The sequence below is a fragment of the Moschus berezovskii genome, chromosome 13 (genome assembly GCF_049115385.1).
Source record: "Moschus berezovskii isolate FMDL1 chromosome 13, NW_MosBer_1.0, whole genome shotgun sequence".
Lineage (NCBI taxonomy): Eukaryota > Metazoa > Chordata > Mammalia > Artiodactyla > Moschidae > Moschus > Moschus berezovskii.
The window spans coordinates 14523788-14536552 of NC_142472.1; the positions used below are offsets into that span (position 1 = coordinate 14523788).

General features: G+C 42.5%; 1 protein-coding gene across 1 annotated transcript in view; it reads left to right on the forward strand.

Annotated features, from left to right (window-relative positions):
- LOC129556575 (ATP-binding cassette sub-family C member 4-like) overlaps nucleotides 1–12765 on the forward strand; it is a 113941-nt gene that overhangs the window by 73615 nt on the left and 27561 nt on the right. Inside the window, exons 20-23 of the mRNA XM_088842843.1 lie at nucleotides 1861–1940; nucleotides 6301–6451; nucleotides 7915–8034; nucleotides 9222–9332. Of these exons, the coding sequence (XP_088698969.1) occupies nucleotides 1861–1940; nucleotides 6301–6451; nucleotides 7915–8034; nucleotides 9222–9332 (462 nt within the window). The remainder of the gene's footprint in view (nucleotides 1–1860; nucleotides 1941–6300; nucleotides 6452–7914; nucleotides 8035–9221; nucleotides 9333–12765) is intronic.

Sequence of the window (12765 nt, forward strand, 5' to 3'; positions counted from 1 at the left end):
ATTGCTAACACATGGATAATCTGATACTTCAAAACTTTCTTTTATGCAAAATATGGTTAAAGCAATCTGGAATAAAAATGAGATTCCTGGTCAGTTCTTATAAGCTGTAGATTATATTTTTAAAGCTGTTAAAGGCATAACAAATAAGCTGTTAAAGTCATAACAGAGTAAATACAACTCTCCTATAAATACTGCCCAATTAGCATTAGTAAACTAACCATGTAAATGTCATAACTTACCGTTTGGGATATATAATGGCTTTGAGGTGAAGAAATGCGTAGTTTTGGGTAGAGAGACCTGAGTGAAGACAGAGAGCACTTACTCGATGAACACCTGTCTGTCAGGTAGCTGTGTGTGTTAGGCAGGGAACATCTACTTGTCCTGAGTCTTGTATTCAGCCTCAATCACGTCTGAAAGGCCTGAAGCTCTGAAATGCAAAGATTCTGTCATCCTGTAGAACTCGCTTATAAATATTTAATGAAAAAGAAAACCACAAATAGCTTGTAAAACTTCAGAGGATTTTTGTGATAGTAGTTTCCATATATCCATCTAACATTTCAGAGATCTGCTGCATGACAGAGGTTTCAACTTTTGGCAGTTATAATTCTCCCAAAGATAGGAGCTGCAGACTTCAGCTTGCCCTGAAGGGCATTTGAGGTGCACTGGGCCAGGAAAAATACCCTTCTTGGAGACAAAGTGCATGTACGTTTTAGGAGTGTATTCCTGTGACAGGAGTCAAGTGACAGGTGGTGTCCTGTTCCCCAGAATCGACAGCTCTCACCTGGCCCACGTCTCTCACAGCCACCCCAGTTCTTGTGGTTCATGGTTTAAGAGTCCCCCCAAATCATAAAACAGTGCATGTGGGCATTTACCAGTGGACGTGCTCCATAGCTTTTATCAGAGATCCTGCTCAGTGACAATCTCCCAAACCCGCAGTCTTTAGGATATATTGTTTTCATGGATTCTGAGAAGGGAAATAAAATCAATGATGATAAGCTATCTTTTGTCATTAAGAAATATTTCTGTTTTCCTACCTATTTCCCTCTGGTCTTCTTGGATGCTTGAGCATGAGCCTGTGTTTGTCCCACCTGCTGTACCTCTGAAAATAACAATTTATTACCCCTGTAGTAAGCTCACAACTTGGAAATGGCAGGAATCCACAATTTTTCAAAATGTAACTGGAAAAGACTCTGATGCTGGGAAAGATTGGGGGCGGGAGGAGAAGGGGACAACAGAGAGTGAGATGGCTGGATGGCATCACCGACTCGATGGACATGAGTTTGAGTGAACTCCGCGAGTTGGTGATGGACAGGGAGGCCTGGCGTGCTGTGATTCATGGGGTCGCGGAGAGTTGGACACGACTGAGTGACTGAACTGAACTGAACTGAAGGTGCTATAAACATTTTTAAGGAAAAAAAATATCGGAGAGTTTGTAACTATATTTATTTTAAAAGTATCAGTAAAATTAGTGTTACAATTGGGATTAACTTAAGTATTTTGTAGCTGTTTACCAATTTGGCACTTAGTAGGTATCTCAGGTGGGATGGATATAAAGGAGGAAACTTTCTCAAACCCACCACCCTTTCTTGATACTGCCACGAGATTCCCCCCACCAATTCTTTTAAAAAATAATGCCTCAATTTCAATTCCCCACCGACAGTCATTTGGTATTTTTATTTCTCTAGGTATCATCCTATTTTCTCCTTCTTTACCACTGACACTGGCGTATTTCATATGACTCTGTAATATATTAAATATATATATGTACTTTAAAAATATTATTTTGATTTGTTCACGAATTCTTTCTCTTAAAGGGCGTGACTGGGGAAATGAGTAATTTCTCATATCCTGTTCTTTCAGGAAGAATTTTAAATCGTTTCTGCAAAGACATCGGGTGTATGGATGACTTACTGCCCCAGACATTTCAAGATTTAATCCAGGTAACAAAGCAGTCCTGTCAGAGTTCTCACAGGGAATAGTAAAGTGCCTGTTTTTCAAGGCCTTTTCACACCGGCTAAGGGTGGGCTTTCAGCCTGGCAATGTGCTTGTTACCTTCAGTAAAGGTCATGGTTGTGAAAGAAAGGGGTGGCTGTGACTGGGAGGCTGAGTTAACATGAGTAGCTCCTGGGGCAGGAGTGGCTACACAGTCACGTCAAGGTTGGTCTGAAGCAGCCACATGCTGGACAAGTGGTTCTCCCTCTGCCTTCCAGGTGTCTGGGGTGGATTCCCTTTACTGTGAGCACATTTCAGAACAGACACAAGTCCCTCTCATAGAGAGATAGCTTAGATGAGCTAAATTATGCATTGTATTACCACAAAGGACACATATTTACTGCAACTTTTTTGTTTTGCTTTGAATAAAGACAGGTGTGGTTACTTAGAAAGATATGTAACAATAAGGTGAGAATAATACCTTTACCAGGACAGTAGAAAGGAATTGTTGAAGATACAAAGCCTTTAAAGGCAAGTGCATCTAAGCCAATAATTTGAGCATGGGATCAAAGTCATCTCAGAAATTCTGTTTTTGTAGGTAGCTTTTCACATGTTGAGTGCTGTGACTTAAGGTATTTAAGCAAACAAACAACTCTGCGGAAATATCTTCTATACAGATGTTATTGAACCAGGTCCCACTGCTCACTGCTTACAAGATCAATACTCATAAATGTTAGTAGGAAGAATAATTGCCTTTGACCTGAAGGCCAGCAATTGGGAGATGGGGAGGTGGTGGACTCAGCGTCCTCCAAAAATTACCAATGAAGAGTCTGCTCAACCATGAAAGTTTTTAAAGGGAGAAAGGGAAGTAATTACAGTTGATCAGGGAGATGGAGGTCAGAGTCATCACCGTTCCCCACTGTGTGCAGGCTTGTCGACTTCTCATGCTCTTTCTTCAGATGCTGTCTTGTTCACAAGATTAGTGAAGGGGAAGCTAGGGAAGAGATCAAGTCATCCTTTAATTAATCATTCTTCATTTCTACTGTGATCCATGGAAAGAATCAACAGATATAGCAAGGTATTATGTAATCAGGGCTTCCCTGGTGGCTCAGATGGTGAAGAATCCACCTGCAATAAACCAGACCTGGGTTTGATCCCTGAGTTGGGAAGATCCCCTGGAGGAGGGAATGGCAAACCCCTCTGGTCGTCTTGCCTTGAGAATCCCCGTGGACAAAGGAGCCTGGTGGGTTACAGTCCATGGGGTCCCAAAGAGTCGGACACAACTGACTAATGAAGCACAGCACATGTGTGACTGAAAGATCTGCAGGTTGTGCTAAGCCCAGAGATGCTAGCATATAGGGGTATCTGGTTTAAAAGCGAGACAAAGAGTGCCTCCTACAGAGAACTCTTTCCTGTCAAAAGATGATTACACTGCCTTTGTTTTGTCTGTGACCTTGAGGCTCTGAAGAATGATTTGGGGTCACTTCGGCTCTCATCTCAATCAGTGCTGTTGCTCATGTGGGATGTTTCTCCTGTTGCTTAATTCTTTTTATTTTTCAGTGATTAAGCTTGTGGGGACTTTTTCAATTCCAAGTATTAATTGTGGAAATGAAATGCACTTATCAAAAGCTGCACACAGGAAAAATGCAGCAATGACGATCTGACTGCAGACCACATAGCCTGTGGGCAAAGGCGTCTCCTGTTCACTCATGTGAACTAAGCTGAGACTTGGAGGCAGAGTGCTTTTACTGCACAGATATCTGATTGTGTTCTCTGCAAGCTTATTTTTTAAATGTGTCATGTGGGTTTAGGTATATAATTTATCCCCAGAAGCAATTTCTCACTAAAGCATTATCCTATTTTGACAGTGATTATTAATTACATTGAAATTTTATGAAGAGTTCTCTTTGTTTGCTGCTGCAAACTAAACCAAGGTTGAGTTTCCATAGCTGGCTGTCCCACTGTGTGCTTAGCACATGGTTAATTAGCCCTCATAAATCAAATCCATCACATATTTTCGAATGTTTTTTAAGAGGGACAGGGAGAGATGCTACCTGCTTTCAAGTATAAAACGTTCTTAGTGATGTGAAGAGAGAAAATTGTAGTCTTGCTGATTTCCAATCCCAGCTCTGTCAGTTTTAATTCAATTATCTTGGCGCTTAGGACCTCGAGGCGTACTGCAGATAATGAAATAAGAGTCTGGGATGAGCAGGGCACCTGAATATTCTTCACTGAGCAGGTGGTGGTTAAATCTGTGAAGGTGATAAGATTGCCCAGAGAGAGGGAAGCATCTTAGGAGAAAGATCAGAAGCTTAAGCAAGCCTTCATATTGACAGAGAAACCAGTCTGTGAAATTCATTTCTGAAGTGTCTTCTTAGAATCCTCTAAGAATAGTGTTCACATATTCTTCCCTGTGTTTCCATAGCACTCTGAGCCTTGTGCAAACCATCACGGATTTGTATCCAACTAAGGTCTGTAAAGGATTGGGGGTGGGAGGAGAAGGGGACGACAGAGAATGAGATGGCTGGATGGCATCACCGACTCGATGGACATGAGTTTGAGTGAACTCCGGGAGTTGGTGATGGACAGGGAGGCCTGGCGTGCTGTGGTTCATGGGGTCGCGGAGAGTCGGACACGACTGAGCGACTGAACTGAACTGAACTTAAGGTCTGTAACCTTCAGAGGCTTTGGTCCAGGCTGTGTGAATCTGCGCATCCACTATTCACTCCACGTTCATGATAGGCAGTTGCTAAGTGCTGATTGCATTCTTGCCTGAAGCTTTCCACCATCATGCTATACTTTTTTAAAATTATTATTTTTTAAATTGAATTTAATTAAAAAATTTTAATTGGAGGCTAATTACTTTACAATATTGTATTGATTTTGCCATACACTGATATGAGTCCACCCTGGGTGTATATGTGTTCCCCATCCTGAACCCCCCTTAATAAAGATACTTAAATCAGAGCCAGCCAAGGACTTGGGTTTCTAGTCTACCTGATGCTTTTTTGGACCAAGATCATTTCCCAATATAAAATCACCTTGTGGGGTGAGGTGATGATGAAGTGAAATGTTTGTGGAACTCTTGGCACATGCAAACACCTGGTAAATGATATCTGCTGTTGTAATAATCACTCACCTTTGAAATGGACATTTTAAATACGTAGCATAATGTTACTTAGCTGTGTGTCGGGAACAAGCCTAAATATGTCATAATGGCTCAAGACATGACTTCTCAGGCTCCATGACTTAGGCTTTGCGTTCCCCAGCCTCCATCAAGTTGCTTTTCCTCTTCTTGTGCCTCAGTGTCTCGATCTGTAAAATGAGATAACACTGATACTTGATAGGGCTATTGTAAGGATTATCAAGTTCATCATGTGAAGCTTTGAATGTGCAGCCCTGTACACAGTCAGCACTCAGGAAATATTAACTAGGGATGGAAAACAAAGAAAGTGGAATTCTCACTTCCAAAGGTCGATATTTCCATTTTCCCCTCTTTTACTGGGCTTGCTGCTGCTGCTAAGTCACTTCAGTCGTGTCCGACTCTGTGTGACCCCATAGACGGAAGCCCACCAGGCTCCCCCTTCCTTGGGATTCTCCAGGCAAGAACACTGGAGTGGGTTGCCATTTCCTTCTCCAATGTGTGAAAGTGGAAAGTGAAAGTGAAGTCGCTCAGTCGTGTCCGACCCTTAGCGACCCCATGGACTGCAGCCTACCAGGCTCCTCCATCCATGGGATTTTCTAGGCAATAGTACTGGAGTGGCTTGCCATTGCCTTCTCCGTTTACTGGGCTTAGAATTTGTAATTAACCACTTCCTTACCCCTGCGTGTACAGCTGAGGTTTCTGGATTCCTCATCTGTGATAACTTCTTGCTCATCTGTTTACTATCAGTAATACCTACTGACTCCTGATAGTTTGGGATTCAACAACTACCCTCTAAGTCTCAAATAGTCTCATCTGTTAAAGATAGTACTGCCTAGGGGAAGTTCTCTGGTGTCTAGTGGTGAGGATTGCTAGGATTGATTTCTTTCACTGCTGTGGCCCAGGTTCAATCCCTGGTCAGGGAACTGAGATCCCACCAGATTCATGGCGTGGCCAAAATAAAAAGTAATGCCTGCCTCATAGGGTTACTGAGTATATCAAAAGAGCTAATGCCTAGAAAGTTCTTATCATAGTGTTAGACACATGCAATAAATATTGTAATGAGCACCTATAATTTATTTTCCTTTGTATAGGAAAGCTTTCCTTGCCATTCCAACACAGCTTTCGAGGAAAGGAGTTTAATCCTAACAGAACAATCTGTTAAAGTTTATCTTTGAAAAGAATCCTTCATAAGGAGGTCTCTCTGTCTTTCTTCACTATTTCAGACATTTCTACTTGTGATTGGCATGGTGATTGTGATGGTGGCTATGATTCCTTGGACTGCGATACCCCTGGCTCTCCTTGGCATCATTTTCTTCCTGCTTCAGCTCTATTTCCTAAATACATCAGGAGATGTCAAACGCCTGGAATGTGCAAGTGAGTACCGGGGCTCTCAAGCTGAGGTAACAGTGCAGGCTGGTTTCCATTTATGCCGTAATTACCCAGACCCCTGACATCCTGCAGACTCTATCTTCTGGAATTTCTCCCTAGATCAGCATTAGGTAATTGCATATTATAGCCCTTGTGAGTCAGTGTGGCCCTTAAAGCAAGCGGAGCTGGTGGCGGGTCACCTGCAGCTTTTGCATTTCAGCGCAAGGAGAGTGAATGTGAGTGCCATCAGGACAGGGACCGCATCTGTCTAGCTCACGGCACACTCCCTGACATAGCAGCCACTCAGTAAACATTTTTCTAAACATAAAATGTTATATCATGTTGCAATTAATGTAGAAGGAAAAAAGGGAATTTTTCTTCCCCCAGAGTTACTAGAAATGACAAGGAAAGAAAAAGATTAGGAAAAGGAAAAGAGGCATCAGGAAATATATTCATAATGTCAGAAGTGATACATTTGGAAAATACATTCTCTCACATACTCCAAAGATGGCAAATAAGTTGCATTTGTTAAGTGTTTTGAAAAGATAAGCCCTGTTATTTTCAGATTTGCTCTTTATCATCACCAGTACTTGGATGCCACACTGTGGCCCCCTTCCCCAAGGCTTTTCCCATAAATGAATGCTGAAAATAACCACCTTGGGAGAACAAAGGGAGGGGACCTATTCAGTACCCATTTAGTCTATTACTCCATTCAAATTCCTAGTTTTAGAATAATGGGGAACACGATTTATAGTTAATCATACCTGGTTTTGATCCCTGAGTTAGGAAGATCCCCACGAGAAGGGAAAGGGTACCCACTCCAGTATTCTGGCCTAGAAAATTCTATAGATTGTATAGTCCATGGGATCGCAAAGAGTCAGACACGACTGAGCGACTTTCACTCATTCTATTCTTCAGGTAATCACAGAGGATGAAATTATCTAGTGCTTATCTCATTGTTAATGCACAGATATAGTTCATCATTATTAACATAAAATCATAAGGAGAGAAGATTTCAAAAAAAGGAATGAGGATGATTGCAAAAAAGTAAGGAAAGATGTTTGTATCAGAAACCTTGACTATGGATAGTGACTGCAAATTAATGCAAACTTAATTTTCTAGAAACCAAGCCAAGAAGAGAAGTATACTGTTTCCCATGGTTGTGTGTATCTACTAAGTGGAAAAGTCTAAGTTCATTATCTAAAACTAGCTCCAATTTTAATTTAGTCAAAGATAGGTTCAAAGAGAATTTTTGCTTCCAGGTTGTTAAAGTGAAGGTTGGTGTGAGCAGGAACTTGAGGGTCACGTGGAGGATCCACTCCAGAAAGGGCATCATCCCTCCTCCCCCAGGCAGCCCTCCAGGAAGCACCGGATGTGCCCTTTGGCAGGACACGCCACCAAAGAACATGGGAGGTAGTGGGTTTCCTCACATCCAGCCTCCCTGACTATGTTTGTCTCTGCTTCCACAGAACAAAGCCCAGTATTTTCCCACTTAGCATCTTCTCTCCAGGGACTCTGGACCATCCGGGCCTACAAAGCTGAACAAAAGTTTCAGAAACTATTTGGGACGCTCCAGGACTTGCACACAGGTCTGTTCGTTTCTGGAAATGATTTCAAAGGATGGATGTGCTCCCTTCAGAGTCCTGACCCCCCTCAGGTGGTCTTGCTGGCCAGCGCCTCTCTCTGTGTCAGCCTCAGGTTCCCTGCCTGCACACCCGTCCCCCCCATCCCTCCTCTCAGCATCCCCTCTGTGCTCCCCTCTCCCCCGTCACACCCTGCTTTTCTCTCCTGACTGGCTTGTATTGTCCAACTGTCACCATGGCCTATGGCTTTGTCTCTTTAGGGCAGGAGTCAACAAACGTTTTTTCAGAGAGCCAAATAGTAAATATGGTAGGCTTTGTGTGCCATACTGTTTCTGTTGCAGCTGCTCAACTTTGCTATTGTAGCACCAAAGTAGGCAAAAATAATACCCCAGCAAATGGCCGTGATGGAGTTCCAATAAAACTTTATTTATAAAAGCAAGTGGTGGGCTGTTCTTGCCACCCTCCACCCTCCCCTGCCCCCCACCCCCGCTTTAGTTTGCTGACTCTTTTTTCAGAACATTCAGGGCAGCAGATGTAATTGAGGAAAATAATTTCTTGATTTCCTGCCCACTTGATGTGTATTATACTTTGAATCAGTGAATTTTTTTTTTCTGGATAGAAATTTCAGAATGTGCTCTAAGTCTGTAAAACTCAGACCCATCTTTCCAATCTTTATTGTATTTTGAAGATAAAATGGCACTTTGAAAGCCACATGCAGATCCTGTTAACTCATGGCCATTTAGATACCAGCTCCTCAGAGTAAACATGTCGAGTAAGTGCAGACAATGCTGGAAACGGTGTATGAGCTGCGCAGTCTATAAGGGAGCTGGGAACGGTTGACTTTATGAGAGGATGAGCCTCACTCTAACACCCAGTGCAGCAGGAAATGCATCAGTGAGACCATTTCTCCATCTTCTTTATTAGGATCACATTTCCGTTTCTAACCTGTGGGTTGACATTTTCAGTGGATGCTTCCCATAAAACACCTGGATTGATTCCTGTGCACGTGTCCTATATATTGTCTAATGTCAAAACCTAGCTTTCTGGGATCTCAAGTTATGTGGGTGTGTCACTTGGCTGATCTACTACGTTGTATAAAAATCTTCTGTAGCTTGACTGATTCATTCAAAGCAGCTAATGTGGTTTTTTTTTTCCCACTTATTTATTATGCTTATTATGGTTCATAAATCCAGACAGCTGGTTCATGCTTTTGACCATGTCCCAATGTTTTGCCACGTGTCTGGATGTTGTCTGTGCCATCTTGGTCATCGTTGTTGCCTTTGGGGCTCTGATTCTGGAAGAATGTAAGTACAGATGTAAATAACTATTTGTGGTATGATTATAATTTCTAGGTGTATTAACAGTTATTAAATTGAACTCTTGCAACTTTATCTAATATCATAAAACATTTGGTTCTAATGAATTGTAGTAGAACATTTGCAATGTGTAATTCCACAGTTTGGCCCATGTAGAGGAGTCATTTGAGTCTTGATGAGTCTTTTATTCTTATTTTTTTGGATGAGTTAAGTTCTACATAGCTGTAGCAAGCAGACTTCTATAGTTAGGAGGAGAGAGCCAAATTTACAATTAAGCATTTTGTCTACCCTTGGGCTTTAGATTTTAGCTTTAAGGCTTCTCTGATCTCTTGGTTGCAAGTGCCTGGTGCACTGGGGTGATAAAGATTCTTTATATGAAAGAACAATGTCTTCACCACTGTTTGGATACCAGATGTACGGATGTTGACATATGTGGCATGAATTCACCATCTGTAATTATTCCATATTAAAAACACCAATTCCACACGTGGCAACTTAGACCTTGGAGAGCCAAAATAAATAAAAATTTGGGGCTTGCCAGGTGGCTCAGTGGTAAAGAATCTTCCTGTCAGTGCAACAGACATAGGCTTGATCTCTGGGTTGGGAAGATCCCCTGGAGAAGAAAATGGCAACCCATTCTGGTATTCTTCCTTGGGAAATTCCATGAACAGAGGAGCCTGGAAGGCGACAGTCCATGGAGTTGCAAAGAGTTGGACATGACTTAGCAATTAAATAACAACACTTAATCACAGTCTTAGGGCTTCCCTGGTGGCTCAGAGGTTAATGCGTCTGCCTCCAATGCGGGAGACCCAGGTTCGATCCCTAGGTCAGGAAGATCCCCTGGAGAAGGAAATGGTAACCCACTCCAGTATTCTTGCCTGGAGAATCCCATGGATGGAGAAGCCTGGTAGGCTACAGTCCACAGGGTCGCAAAGAGTCAGACACGACTGAGAGACTGAAGAGAACAGAACAGAACAGAATCACAGTCTTTAATAATAGAACAGTAAGAGTAGTATTTTATATTTTGAAGCAGTGACTCTTCAAATCCACTGTCTTGTTTTCTGTGGTTTCTGCCTATAGCTGCATTGGATGTAGAAAGTGAAATTAGATGATGGTTCCTGAAACCATAATGACCAAAGTTTGAATGATGACATTATTTCTCACTTGTATAATGCTCACCTAGAGCCAGACATCCTGGAATGTGAAGTAAAGTGGGTCTTAGGAAGCATCACCACGAACAAAGCTAGTGGAGGTGATGGAATTCCAGTTGACCTATTTCAAATCCTGAAAGATGACGCTGTGAAAGTGCTGCACTCCATATGCCAGCAAATTTGGAAAACTCAGCAGTGGCCACAGGACTGGAAAAGGTCCGTTTTCATTCCAATCCCAAAGAAAGGCAATGGCAAAGAATGCTCAAACTACCGCACGATTGCACTCATCTCACACACTAGTAAAGTCATGCTCAAAATTCTCCAAGCCAGGCTTCAGCAATACGTGAACTGTGAACTTCCAGATGTTCAAGCTGGTTTTAGAAAAGGCAGAGGAACCAGAGATCAAATTGCCAACATCTGATGGATCATTGAAAAAGCAATAGAGTTCCAGTAAAACATCTCATTCTGCTTTATTGACTATGTCAAAGCCTTTGACTGTGTGGATCCCAAGAAGCTGTGGAAAATTCTGAAAGACCACCTGACCTGCCTCTTGAGAAACCTATATGCAGGTCAGGAAGCAACAGTTAGAACTGGACATGGAAGAACAGACTGGTTCCAAATAGGAAAAGGAGTACATCAAGGATGTATATTGTCACTCTGCTTATTTAACTTATATGCAGAGTACATCATGAGGAACGCTGGGCTGGATGAAGCACAAGCTAGAATCAAGATTGCTGGGAGAAATCTCAATAACCTCAGATATGCAGATGACACCACTCTAATGGCAGAAAGTGAAGAGGAACTAAAGAGCCTCTTGATGAAAGTGAAAGAGGAGAGTGAAAAAGTTGGCTTAAAGCTCAACATTCAGAAAACTAAGATCATGGCCTCTGGTCCCATCACTTCATGGCACATAGATGGGGAAACAGTGGAAACAGTGGCTGACTTTATTTTTCTGGGCTCTAAAATCACTGAAGATGGTGATTACAGCAATGAAATTAAAAGCCGCTTACTCCTTGGAAGGAAAGTTATGACCAATCTAGACAGCATATTAAAAAGCAAAGACATTACTTTGTCAACAGAGGTCCGTCTAGTCAGTTCAGTTCAGTTCAGTTCAGTTCAGTCGCTCAGTCGTGTCCGACTCTCCGCGACCCCATGAATCACAGCACGCCAGGCCTCCCTATCCATCACCAACTCCCTGAGTTCACTCAAACTCATGTCCACAGAGTCGGTGATACCATCCAGCCATCTCATTCTCGGTCGTCCCCTTCTCCTCCCGCCCCCAACCCTTCCCAGCATCAGAGTCTTTTCCAGTGAGTCAACTCGTCTGGTTTTTCCAGTGGTCATGTATGGATATGAGAGTTGTACTATAAAGAAAGCTGATTGCCGAAGAACTGATACTTTTGAACTGTGGTGTGGGAGAAGACTCTTGAGAGTCCCTTGGACTGCTAGGAGATCCAACCAGTCCATCCTAAGGGAGATCAGTCCTGGGTGTACATTGGAAGGACTGATGTTGAAGCTGAAACTCCAATACTTTGGCCACCTGATGTGAAGAGCTGACTCATTGGAAAAGACCCTGATGCTGGGAAAGATTGAAGGCAGAATGAGAAGGGGATGACAGAGAATGAGATGGCTGGATGGCATCACCGACTTGATGGACATGAGTTTGAGTGAACTCCGGGAGTTGGTGATGGACAGGAGGCCTGGCGTGCTGTGATTCATGGGGTCGCAAAGAGTTGGACATGACTGAGCGACTGAACTGAACTGAACAACAACAACAAAAGCCCAATTGAAAAGTGTGCAAAAGACCTAAATAGACATTTTTCTAAAGAACATACTGATGGCCAACAGGCCCAAGCAAATGTGCTCAACATTGCTAATTATTAGAGAAATGCAAATTAAAACTATAATGAGACCCCATGCCATACCAGTCAAATGGCCATCGTTAAGAAGTCTTACAGATAACAAATGATGGAAAGGGTGTGGGGAAAAGGAAGCCTTTCTACACTGTTTACGGGAATGTAAATTGGTGCAGCCACTATGGAAAACAGTATGGAGGTCCCTCAAAAAACTAATAGAGTTGCCATATGATCCAGCAGTCCCACTCCTGAGTGTATATCTGGACAAAACTGTTATTCAAAAAGATGTATGCACCCTGCTGCATCATAGGAGCACTATTCACAATAACCAAGACATGGAAGCCATGTAAATGTCCATCAACCGATGAATGGATAAAGAAGATGTGATACATGTATACAATGGATGTAAAAAAG